The sequence below is a fragment of the Crocodylus siamensis genome, chromosome 4, assembly GCF_052110815.1.
Source record: "Crocodylus siamensis isolate JL-2025a chromosome 4, ASM5211081v1, whole genome shotgun sequence".
NCBI classification, from domain to species: Eukaryota; Metazoa; Chordata; order Crocodylia; family Crocodylidae; genus Crocodylus; species Crocodylus siamensis.
This window is the reverse complement of record NC_143398.1, coordinates 104,567,756-104,581,217: the sequence shown is the minus strand read 5'-3', so window position 1 is coordinate 104,581,217 and position 13,462 is coordinate 104,567,756. Positions and strand designations below refer to the sequence as shown.

At 40.6% G+C, this 13,462-nt stretch overlaps 1 protein-coding gene across 3 annotated transcripts in view; it reads left to right on the top strand.

The window, feature by feature from the left end:
- SPIC (Spi-C transcription factor) overlaps nt 1-13,462 on the top strand; it is a 45,445-nt gene that overhangs the window by 26,665 nt on the left and 5,318 nt on the right. The window contains exons 1-5 of one of the 3 annotated variants that reach the window (XM_090041095.1): nt 7,144-7,204; nt 9,093-9,119; nt 9,746-9,839; nt 11,725-11,837; nt 13,150-13,258. In XM_090041095.1, the coding sequence (XP_089897221.1) occupies nt 9,117-9,119; nt 9,746-9,839; nt 11,725-11,837; nt 13,150-13,258 (319 nt within the window). In that variant the 5' untranslated portion in view covers nt 7,144-7,204; nt 9,093-9,116. Of the gene's footprint in view, nt 1-7,143; nt 7,205-9,089; nt 9,120-9,745; nt 9,840-11,724; nt 11,838-13,149; nt 13,259-13,462 lie in introns of those variants that run through there. The other 2 variants (XM_090041096.1, XM_090041097.1) reach the window with 2 other exon arrangements.

The following is a 13,462-nucleotide window of genomic DNA, read 5'->3' as shown; positions in this document are numbered from 1 at the left end:
TTATTATCTTTATTAAGAAGCCAGGAGGGTAACCACAAACAGGTGGATTCCTAATAGTGTGGTTACAATGGAGCTACATAGCTAGAGAACTGGGTAAGGGAAGCTGCTAAGGGCCAGAGCAGGTATGTAGACACAAAGCCTCTCTGAGAGCAACACTGGCCACTCATAACTCTCTGAAGCTCTATTGGGTTGATAGGGCAGGCCTCTTTGACAAGACAAACCACCACTTCAAACAGAATATTTTCCATAATCCAGTTTTCATACTTTGTTTTTGGTGATAATCTGGGCCACATTTCAAGTCATCTATCTTTTCCTGCTTGGGCAACTACAACTTGATTGATATGTGAAAAATTTTGAACAAGCTATAACTGCCTGGTGAGAATACTTCTGCCATTTCAACTGTAAGTGCTTCAGTGCAGGGGCTCTTTTATTTTATGTTTTGCATAGTGCCTAGCACAAAGAGGTCAGGAAGATAATAGGGGCCTCTAAAAGCAACTGTAGTACCAATCATTATCATCAGGGATCTGGGTTTTCTGTTTCCCATAGAAAAAACAGGAAAAATGCAGATTTTCCCTTTTAATTGAGGAAAAACATGATTTTTCATTTTAATGGAGAAACACGTGGATTTTCCACTTTTGTAAAGCACAGAGTTCCAGCCTTCAAGGTGCTAGGGGGAGTGGGAGAAGGGTGGTCAGGCAGAGGGTGCCATGTGCATGTGTGTACTCACACATGCACATGGCTGTCAGGCAGCCTGGAGAGCAGCTCCAGCAGGTAAGTCTGGCAGGGGAGAGAAGGGGGGATTGAGGCCCCCAGAGTGAGGGAGGAAAAGCGGGAAGGAGGGAGTTGGGCAGGGCTGGGCTGGGGCCAGGGTTGCTGCCAAGCCCAGGAGGTGCATGGGGCTTGGGCCCTGGGGCTGGAATGTGCGGCCACAGGGCCCAGGCAGGGAGCAGGACGGAGCCATGGGCAGCACGTCCGAGGGGCAGGGGAATAGGGCTGGCTCCCCATCGCACGCTCCCGGCGGAGCAGAGGCAGGGATGGGCTCTGCATTGTGGGCTGAGGCTTTGTGCCCTGCTGCCCTCCCCTCAGGACCTCCACAGCCCAGTGGGTGGGACCCAGTGCAGCAGAGCGGGTTGGGGCAGCGAAGCTTATTGCAGCTGCTGCAAGCCCCATGCTGCCCTGGCAAAGTGCCCTCTGCTTGCCCAGCAGCAGGGTTGGCGGCACAGAGTTGTCTCCCTTTCTGCTGCAGGGAGGGTAGGGGGTGCCTTGCCCCATTGGCATGGAGTTCCCAGCGGTGCCATCAAGCTTCGCCACCTGGCCCTGCTCTGTGCTGCCACGCTGGGTCCCACCCAGTGGGGCACAAAGGCCCCGGGGGGGAGGGCAGCAGGGCGGGGAGCCTGAGCCTGCAGCAGGAAGCCAACGCCCTCCAACCCCCACCATGGGCTCTGCTCCAGCTGGGCCACCCGTTGGGGAGGGGGAGCTGGGCTCTGCACTCTGCTCCACTGCAGCAGCCAAGCAAGGGTGAAAGTAAGTTCAGAATCCTAAACAATGCTTCTATTGTTGGAAATGGGTTTTTAAAACACAGAGGAAAGAGAAAATGAGAGGTTTATGATGTCTCTGTTTCATGTTCACATTCAAATTTTGATTCAGCATATCAGGGTCATCAGTCATTCAAGATACTAGAATTTGAATAGTGAGTTCTCATTTTCAGCCTCGTTACTGGAAGCCGCTTTTCCCATTTAACATAAAATCATAACAGACAGATTCAGTTCTTTTGTACACAAAATACCCAGGAGGGAGCTGCCGGGTTTGCCATGGCGAACAGTTGTGAGAGAGGCTGATATGTTGTCAGCTATCTAGGAACAATGAGATCCTGTCTCTATAAAGAACAGTACTCTGGTTTTACACAAAGACAAGTTAATGCAATGCATGTCCCCAGAAATCACTCCAAGCAGAATACAATCCATCCTGAGAGACAGTGAAAGTTTCACTGTCAGAAACCAGAGGATTTTTTGGGGAGGGAAGAAGGGAGAATTTGGCATAGACTGACAAGAGCCTATGGGTAGGACACAGAAGTGGAAGTCCTGGAGACCTGAATCTGTTCTTTATGCAATTAATTTTTATCTGTACCTTATTTTCCTCATCTATAAAATGGGAAGAATGATATTTAACTGTTTCCCCTTCAAAAGCACCTTGAGAGGAATACAAAGCACAAGAATTATTAGTAACTATGTATTATTAGAGTACGTGAAGAGAGCATTTGGGCCCCAACTTTCAAAAACACGTCTCAATATATGTGCCCATGTTCATACAAAATGCACAATTGTACTTGTACCACATGATCTTTCACAGACAATCCATAACCTGTGTGTTTCGTTATGTTTTCCATGTACAACTATATATTTTGTACACGTGACCACCTCTTTTTCAGACAAGCATATTTTTAAGTGTAATTTGAGATCCTTCACAGGAACTAGTGACCCTAAATACATATTTCCAGTTAATAAGAAGGTTTATAAAAAGCTGTTCTAATGTAATTTCCTTAGTGATATAAGTTAGAAGGCATCCTTCAGATCTGCAATTTCCCTCTGATCCTGTATTTTAGAATCTTAGGTTATGAAGGGACATCAAGTTTTGCAAAGATTGAAGGTGTGTTTTATTACACTGGTGTCCATCCTGCCATCAGAAGGAAGTCAAGTTCTGTGTGACGAGGCATGTGAAATAACAAGATAGATATTTTTAGAATGATAATAACTTACATTCAAGCATTCACATACTGCCTTTATGGTAAGTAATGTAATAAGAAGATATTCACAGTTCATGGAACTATGAAGTTTTCTTATTCTTACATCTAGAACATTGTATTTGACAGCATACAATTATATAAGAATGGATTAATTCAGCCTGGTTAAGAATAACATGCTGATCTGAATGAGATTTCAACTTATTGTGAATGCTAGTGCTATAGTACCCTTTGAATATATGCTTTTAAACAGTGATAAATGAAAAAGATGTTAAATGAAAAACCCAAATTTGAAAAGTTCCTTTACATTATAAATTCTGAACTCCCACAGACTTCAAAGGGTTGTGGACTGAGCCCTAACAGGAAACTTATAAATGATTAAATTATACAAATTGGTTGGGGAGTTTAAGACCAGCTTATAAAACAAGAGTTGCATTTGCGATAACGCTACCTATAATATCTTCCGATTCTACCTGAAAACAGAAAATGTATTGTCTATTTTTTTAATATTGTGGCCTGGTATCATAAATGAAAACATAATGATGAGATAACTTTGACAGGCAGGGCTGTCTGTGGGTGGGTGGGGGGCGAACTGGGGCGAGTGCCCCAGGCCCTGTGCTTTGGGGGCCCCCGCAGAGTGGGGCAGAGCAGCAGCAGCATGGAGCTGGGTGGAGTGGCATTTAGCCACTTACTAACCCCCACCCCCTGCTGCTGATGCCACCTTCAGGTCTGGGGCCCCGATCAGAGCAAGGGCAGGGCCCCGCACAGTTTGATTTGCCCCGGGCGCCACACCCTGCTCAGGTCAACTCTGTTAACAGGCATTCATTTTTATGCCAGATTCTGCCTCTGAGCCCCATTTCATTTTCACTACAGCATTTTTGGTGGCTGAGATGAACAATATGGGGTTAATTGTAATAAAAGAATAACAACCTGAATTTGGGCCTACATGCAGGTGTAGATAAAAAATGCATCGCTGCAGGTGTAATTCCCAATAAGTAATAACTTCTAGCTGATAGGAAGACAGTAGAACCTGGGGTAAGATTTGGATCTCAGGTAAACTGTTGTAACTTCACAAACTTTAATCTATGTTTTCTCAGTCAACTTTGCTTTTAACTAAGGTCAGAACCTTGTAACTCCTGTTCTGAATTAAGAGTGTGCAAATCAGGCCCCCTCTACACTACAGGTATTGCACAACTAACCAGTTAATTGTGCAATTACCTTGAGCCCAGCTACACATGCAAAATAGATATCACTCCATAAAAAGCTCCAACCAGGTATAACGTTAGACCTTGATCATGTGCACTAGCTTTACAGATGATTGCTATTAAGCTTTAATTTGCACATATACCAGGGTCTCCCCTGCAGCTGGGAGCTCCTGACTGGGCTCCCAAGCACAGAGGTGCATGAAACCCAGCTGGGACTGCAAGTCCCTCAACTACTGGAGACTGTCAGCCTCAGCAGCTGCAGACTTTGGGTTCCAGCAGCACCCCGTAGCTCCTGGAAGTCAGAGTCACACAGCTGTAGATGGTGGGACCCTGCAGCCTACCTTCTGATACCACAGGGTGCAATTACAATATCACAGCCCTGGGGCTGCATGAAACATCCAGGGCAGGGAGATCACTACTGCAGTAATCTCCCTATTCTATGGGGGTTTCACATACTGCTGAGGCTGGATGATTGCTGCAGTCATGATCTCCCAGCCCTGGGGATTTCACGCACCCCAAGGCAGGAAGGTCATGGCAGACGTCTCTCCCAGCTGCAGGGGTGTGTGGGGTGTCCCTGCAGCTGGGAGCTCCTCTGCTAAGGGGGCTCCCAGCTTCACTTGCTTCTTGCTGGTTCAGGGGGAGCCCAGGATCAGGTTTCCCCTGCAACAAAAATAAAGCACAATAGGATCTAATGCACCATCCCACAATTGCACCTCCTGTCATGCACATGTGGCATGGCAGGAGGTGCAATTGTGTGAATTGCATATTAGATCCTATTTCACCTTTACCTGCCCATGTAGAGGGGGCCTAACAAATACTGTATAGCATCCCACTGGTGGGACTCAAAGGTTGTGTAGGTGGGACTTCAACTCATAGCCGGATTGGAAAAAATCAAAGTTGTCTGTACTCCAAATAGATAAATCAATGGATGTCTTGAACAGTGGGGTTTTGTTTTTATCATGGTGGGACCAGGGTTTTTTGACAAAATGGTTGGTGGGACATAAGATGCAAAAGGTTGTGAAGCGCTGCTGTATAGCACATTTCTTTTATCGATCTCGGAACCCATTCTTATTTTTAAATTCTGATACAACTAGAAAGAATTTGTTAGTTGTCTTTGCTACAAAAAAGGGGGTTAGCCATGGAGCCTCTTTATGCTTATGTTACAGAGTAAACTAAATTCAATGGCCTAGTAATAGTTGAACAGGAAAGTAATTGTTTAATCAGCTTTGCTGCCAGTTCCCATGCTGAATTATGTTACACCTTAAGAACACTTCTTGTAATTCATTCTCCTATGTAAATCAAGTCAGATCAGAATAGGTCTATAACATGCATCTATAGAATAACTCAAAAATGTTACCAGGAAAGTATTTACTTGAGTATTTTTTGTAACTCAAGTATTTTTCTAGGAAGGAATGGCAGATATCTTGAAGCTTTAGGGCCTAGGACTGAAAAGTAGCTTTGAATGTCATACCTCTCAAGTATTGCACTTGAGGGGTATGACATCATTTTGGGTGTTCATATCATTTTGTCTGCAAATCAGTTATATTTACAATTTATAGCCATTTTTAGTGCTACTCTCTGTCAACTGTTCCTAATAGATGAGCTTTAGATAGACAATGCTGACAGTGATTGCTATTTTACGGAAGTTTGTGGCAGAAAACTGAGGTCATTTCGAATACTTGCCAAAACAGATGGCCTTGCCTCTGAGGACTTTTTTTTGCAGAGGCCCAGGTGACAGAGTGATATCTTCTAACATTTACAAGCTCTGGACTGCAAAGAACCAGTTATAGAGTACCTACCTGTTTTGAAGGACTTGTTATTTCAGAGTATTTTTTTTCCTTAATCAAATTAGTTTGCCACAGAAGTGGCAATGACAGTTTTCCAGGATTTGTAAAACTCAGAGGCCTGAGTAGTGAGTGATAGATTTGGCTATAAAAATGTAGAATAATGCCCACCCCAAACGACAGTCTAAACCAGTGATTCTCAACCAGGGTAGTGCAAAATACGTTTAAGCGGCCTGTAGCGTGCCGCACAATATTATCACTGTTATGTGTACAAACACCCACACATGGTTCATAAAATAAACTCAGAGGCCACATCTAGACAACCATGGCTGTGTGGTATGTGGCGACGCAGACACATCTGCGATGCCACATACCATACATTCAGCTATTCTCCAGGGGTCAAAAAAACCTGCGCAAAGAAACCCCAAAACCTGGAACTTCACATGTGGGGGCAGCATGCACCACTCAAAACCAGAGCCTGGCCAGCCAGAGCCATGCTCCAGCTGCCAGCCAGGCTCTGTGCAGGAAGACAACATTGCTGTAGCCCCAGGAAGCCCTCAGGACCCCAGGTAAGGCTGCTAGGGCCAGCTCAGTACTGGCCCCAGCCTCCCCGACCCCACCCCCAGCAACCTGCTGTGTACCAGAGGGCTCATGGCACAGGCGTTCCCCAGGGACAACTCGTGGTGGCACAAGGTATCCCACTGCTAGTTGTCCCAGGGGAACCAAATGTCTATGCTCGTGTGGACACAACCAGAGATTTCAATTAGGAATCCATAGTGACAAGACCATTCAGACCTGTTATGGTCTTTCAGAGTCCTTTGCAATGTAAGACTTGGTATACTATTTTCCCACAGTCAAAACACAAGTAGAAGTGAAAAGCTGGTATCTTCCAAGGGGTACCTTGAGTCTAAAAATGTTGAGAACCACTGATCTAAACATTGATTTCCAGATCCAAATTTCCGTAGAGTTTTTTGGTGTTCTGATCTGTATTTTGATTTAGTCTGTTGTTTAGACTGAGCCAACCAAGAAGTTCTTATCTATTCCCAAGTGTCCTTAAAATCCATCAACATCTTTATATTAGAGGGAAAGGATGTAGATTATGTGCTTGGGATGTAATGTTTTCATAGCAGTTTTACAAGCAAGGCTCTTACAGTCAAATGAATCAGTTTCAGTTGCTTATAATTTTGCATAATTTAAACAATGATTACACCATTTTATTTAATTCCAAAGTAAAACACCCTACTGTTGTGAAGACCCTTCTGAAGTATCCTGATGATTTCTATATGGCCCAGAGCTAAATTAAAAGCCATAGTGGCGCTGCACTATACCTTAAATCTAAAAAAAACCCCCTACTTGAATCACTTCCCCAAAACTAGCTATTTAATGCATCCCCTCTTCCAGCCTATTGCTGTAAAATTCAGTCCCTCAGTATTTTTAAACTGACTGCTGTGCTGTATGTTAAGTTCCTATCCCAGGTAAGTGGTCAGACTTCTTTGAAAAATAAGGTATAACTTTTTATTGGGGGAGGGGGAGGCTTTTGTAATTTTTAGCTCTGTAAATGGTACAGCTGTTCAGTGGTATCTGATATTTTACCCTTGTAGGTTATTGAAACCATAATCAGATATTGCTATCAAATGTACTACTTATTAGTCTGGAGATAGGGCAATATAATAATCATTTTCACAAGTACTGGTCAATTAAAATTTAAGGAATGCTGGTTTTAATGTATGATTGCATGCATGTCAAGGGGAACAACTACTGATTTTAGCAATGTTGAAACAGATTTTAAATATATTTCTAAAGTTTGACATGCAACATGGCCCCAAATCTGCTTTCAGGCACACCAAAAGTCGAAATCAGTAGATTTATACCAAAGATAAAGTTGATCCCTCCTGTTTTGAGCACAAGAGGCAGGTGCCATATTGACCTCCATAAAATCTGTAAGAAAATGTCTATTGACTGCATTGGAACCAGGATTTCACTCTTTTTGTTTGATACCATAGACGTGGTAGTGATTTATTCAATCATTGTTTTAAAATAGATCTATAAGTGTATATGGAAAGTATGTGATACATATTGTAAAATTCGCTACTTCTGGTAGGAAGTGCCCTGTGGTTCAGTGGTAGAATCCTTGTCTGCCACACAGGGGACCTGGGTTTAATTCCTGGATGCTTATACAAGTGCAGACATGGAGGCACCAAATGTCTGGCCTTTGGATTCTGTTTTAGTGGTCTAAAGGCAGGATGGAAGATCTGGGCAGCCTCTATTCCTCCAAAAAAACCCCCGACTCCTACCTAGATATATGCACCAAAGGTCTGGGTGACCTCTCATGCATGCACCATGATCTGGAAGGATCAATGGTTCCCAGACTTCTGGTAGACATTAGATCTGTATGGTCCAGGAAAACAAATTTGTATAAGTACCAACCTTCATCTGTATAAGTACTGTACCTTGCTACCCTCATGAAGTCAAATATTATATCCATTGGCAACATTTCTGCTCTTTTAAACAAACCAAGATCTTACCTCTAATGAGGTAAATATGGATTCATAAAATAATTAGAACGTTTCAATATGTTAACATTTAAAAAGAAAAAAACGCAAGGTATTTAATTAAGGCTGTGAAAATAATTATAAGAATCTGTGTCGATATGCTAAGTGTGCCAAAAAGAGAAAACTGAGGAACCATTTATAAGTAACACTACATATAACACATATTCCACTTGGGGTTGGAATAACATCTATTATCAAGGTTTGTAAAACAATCTAATTATCGGAAGAAGCTAACAGTTACTCTGGAGGGTTAGATATATGTATATATATTTATATGCTAATCTGTAATAGGAAAAATTACTCTTGGTTCAGTGACGTGTGAAAGAATTTAACAAGAATTAACATGAAAGACTTACCAGCAAATACCTGCAGTCAATTCAGGTTAATATTCTCTGGGAAATTAAGCAGTTAATGTAATTATGTAAAATTATGTACCTATTCACCTTAAAATTTAAAATTTTAGTGTATAAAAGTAATATATGTGAGATTATAATGTAAAAGTAATATCTTTATGGAAAATACCATGGCATTCTTTCACGGGGTCTTATTAAAAAGAAATTGTGTGGGGTTTTTTTATACAAAATCCAAGACCAATCTCTAAAACCACTAATTTAATTATTATTCATTAAAAACTTCTACTAAAGCACCCTCTCTAATGTGTTTATTTTTGTAAGCACTTTAAATTATCTTATATTGAACTGTAGCATATCCTAAATTTCATGAGAAATAATCTGGTGTAACTCCAGTTATGTCACCAAAATAACTGTATTCAGGTTAAAATATTAAAATTTCATTCTTTTCATTTAAGCAGGATTTCCATTTTGGTATCTAAGTAATGGTAAGTCAACAATCTCTTTATTTCTATTTTTCATTAAGGATGATTATAAACTTTGCATTAGAAGTTTTCAGGAGATTGCGTAATTTGGAAAAGTATTGTTTTCTCTGCTGTGAAAAAAAATACCAAGCTACCCTACAGTGGTAATTAACTGTTTTGTAAAACACCAGTGTGGTTTCCAATAGTAGAATATTGTAGCATTCTCACTTGCCAACAGTTCCCAATTTGCGTGTAGCATGTGGAATCACCTGTATGTTATTGAGTCATAGGTTTGGTGTTAGTAAGTCCTATTATAGTATAGCTATAAACTTTCTTATTAAAGTTTTTGAACCAGTCTAGTAACAATGAATATTCTTTTTGAAAATTTCTCCCGCAAATTTAGGAAATGGCCTGTAAAACACTTTTACATGCAAGTAATTTTACTCACTTCAATTGTCCCACTGATCTCTGAGTCTCTCTCCAAGGTGCAAGCCAAAAGTGGCTACCGTGTATGTTCCCACAGGATGGTTTATTCTATCAATATTCCATGCTGTTATTCCATTTGCCCTTGAGCATGCAACTAAAACTGGATGATAACTCAGAACTGGTTTCTGCTGATTTAAAACTGAAAAGATCTGTTGTTCTTACAGAATATTACGGATCAAGACATATTGGGTCAGGCCTTTGAAGATGCCCTAGAAGTGCTGCAGCAGCATTCTGATGGTGAAATTCAGTATCCACCAGGTAAAAAGGACTATTATTGCAATTCACGTTATCATTTTAAATTGTTACAAGGGGAAGAACCCTTTAAACAGCTTTTCTTGGACAATAGCTTTCTGTTCTCAAAGTATACGTGATTACAGTACAGTACCTATTTTTCAGTTTACATGTTGGAAATTGCTCTGTGAGGTATACTGTGAGTGAACTGATGAAACAATTCATTGTAATACAAAAAAGGTAATTCAGGTACCAGCGATTTCAACAGTCACTTAATTTCCATTAAGGTGAATTAAATACAAATGAAGACAAATATTTTTGTGCAGTGTTTTGAATTCTGGGAAGTGTATTAGAAAATGCAATGTATTAATTTCCAACGTAATGTAAATATGCTGGCTTTTAAAAATCTTTAATTAATCAGGGCATAAATTGAGATTTCTGGTAAAGAAGTCTTGAATATTAGACTACTGGACAGCTAGAGCTCTTCCTATAATTGTTAATTTTACAAAATGTCAACATAGTCAACACTGAAAGAATGGGGGTTAAATTATGATGCTGCCCTTGAAACCAGTGGCAAAACTCCCACTGACTTTGGTAGCACTAGGATTTCACTGAAGAGAATGTATTATTATTTGACATAGTAATTTATTATATTCTAAGGCAAAGACATAGTATATAAAAGTTATATCCTCTACTGATGTTAATTGGTCTGGGTCTGCTGTCTAAAGTCTTACTTTGGCTTACAAGCTCATTATATACATTTTTTGCAAGGTTAATAATTGCTAATATGCAATGTATTGTTCTTGTCCAAATCTGTGAAGGACCAAATCCAGGGAGATGCCAACCACATGTAATTCAAAGTGTTCAGCACTTCCCAGACCTGGCCTGCACTTCAAAATAGAGTAATCATACTTCTTTAAAGACCTCTTCTGCAGCATGTGACCTCCTCCAAATGTTGCAATCCAGTGCTGAGTTCTGCTATCTATAAATATCCTGAGGGATTAAGTGTAGTTCTATCTGGCACTTCAAATGCTGTTAGAATGTTATCCCTGTAATTAATTTAGACCTATAACATTTTAAAACAATTTAATATTAAGATTTTCAGATTCCTGAGATGGCACTTCCTAGAATCAAGTTTCCAGAATTTTAGTTCTTATTTTATTCCATTACCTTGTATTGTATAACTTGCACAGGAAGTGTTTCCTTTTTCTTTCTTACAATCTAACACTTCTTGTAGTCTTCCAAGATTATCCCATTCATCATTCTATTTGGTAAACATAGGCATTTTCTTCATTATCCAAACTGCTTCCTATCCATGAATGCCTGTTTTTTTTTAAACATTCTGCTTTCCACAACCAACAAATAACCTATTAATGAATAGTAATGAACATGTATATGGCTACAATCTGCTTGGTCCTGTCCAAACCATAGATATTGAGAATGCTTTCTCTGGAGATTTTGTAATCTAGAAGGTAGCCATAGAAAGATAAGACATCCTGAAACAAAAGTAATTTTAGGGCACAGACAGAAGTTATGTTTGTAACATGATTAGCCTCCTGAAAGCACTCTACAGCCATGTCATGACACATGTACATGGCTGCAGAGCGCTTTTAAAGTGGCCAATCATATGACAAATTCACTCTCATCAAATGAGGGATCAGATGAAGGTGGTCCATTCTGGAGCACCTTAGGGAAATTGTATTTCCTAAGATTAATCTGTCACACGATCAGGGCTGGGCTGATGCAGCCTGGTGAATGTCCATTGGGTTGGGGGGGAGCGTAACTCATGGTATTTTATGTAAAGCGTCATGAGTTAGAACAGGGGCCTGCAGAAATAATTCTGCTTCTTTTCTCTTTTTCTCACTCATTCTTCTGTGTGTAATTTTAAATTTTTTCCTTAATTTTCAAATAGATTGTAAAAACTGCCTGACGGTAATCAATCATCACCCTCATTTCCGAGCAAACCCAAACTACTCTGTAGCACCACCAACACAGGAACCGGTGTATAACTGGCGGAATGTAGTAGTAAGTAGATCAATTACACAGCAGTAAAAAGATAACAAGCTGTTCATATTTCACACCCTAACAAAAATTTATCCTGGCGTAAAGTAATTCTGGCATAGTTACATAAGAAACCTTTGCACAATGAGTTTGAAGGTCTCCTCTTAGTAATAACTGCTTGTGGTACCAAATAGGACCAACTATTTGAGAAAATCAAGAAGTAAAGAGATGTAATTTTTTTTTACTATCTGGTGCTGTAGTTTAGATTATATCAGTCACTGGAGTTCTGTGCAAGCTAGCAAACAATCTTAGTATTAGGGTGAGGAGGGGTGACTTTTATGTTTTCTGGGAGCAGACAGAAAAGAACAAACTCTAGGGTCAGTAGTTTGTTCCTTTTTTAGGATGTTTTAGAATGGTAGTTGTCACAGGGAAAAACAGACTGTCAAGTACTGCTCATGCTGTTCCTGGGCCGCTTGGTTTTAGAATGCCGGGGAAGGGGAAGCAGTATTTTGGCTCTTGATCCAAATTGGCTTTCCTGGTTTTTGCTTTTTTTGAAAGGACAGTAGGTACATAAGCATGGAGGCTGCTCCAATGTGCTATAATTACAATGAGTCAGAGCAGATTCGATTAATCGAGTCTGCTGGAGTGTGCCACATAGATTTGATTAACTGAGTCTGCATCAGCATCCCCACACTTCAAAATGGTGGCGGGGCACTTGAACTAAAGCTTGCCAAATGAGCTTTAGTGCAAGTGCCCTTACCACCATTTTGAAGCATGGGATGCTGATACATGAGAAGCTCTGGTGCTTTAATTAGAGCGGTTCTCGGAGCTGCTCTAATTAAAACATTCCCCGTCCCTTCCCCTGCCCCTCTCCCCATCTCTGGAGCACGTGTAAAAGTGCCCAGTGTTCAAATAGTGAAGGAAGATGGGAGCATTGCTGAGATAGTTACTGTTTGCTCAAGTTCACTGCAGTCCCACTGCCAGGAAGCAGCTAAGTAGAGTGGAGCACTGTAACAGAAGTCCAGATGGCCACGGCCTTTTACATATCCTTAGGCATTTGAGAGTAGAACCTAAAGCTCTTTCTCTTCCCTTCCCTACTCCTAACACAACAGCTGAAATTGTTTGATGATGGGAACATTTACAATTTTCCCACTATACCCCACTTCAGTAGGAGAGCAATCATTTCTCCTAAACCTGATGAATGCTGTAATAAGGAAAAAATCTCCTTTTTCCTCTGATAAAAAGTAGAATTCCAGAGGTTACCTGTAAAATGGATTCTTTTCAAGTGTTTTTTATTACCATGTGTTTTTTATTAGCAATTCTGTTTGTTTTAAAGAACAGCCCAACAAATCTTTATTCTGATGAGATTGTCTACCGCAGCCTGCAGAATATTTCAGAAAACCAACTGATGCATGCATCTGGCAGCCAGCAAAAAGGAGGAAAAGGTGTGTAGAAAGAATACTAATGTACACTTCGTGCTCTCTCCAGATCCTTCTACCCCCGCACCCTTTGACCTGATGAATTATGTTTCTTTTATTGTTTTCTTAATTTTTTCCTTTACTCTTAACAGAAGACATTTAATTCATGCTTTGATTTTAGTTATTGAAACACAGCTCAGTTCTGAGCTGATGTAAATCAGATAACAGAGT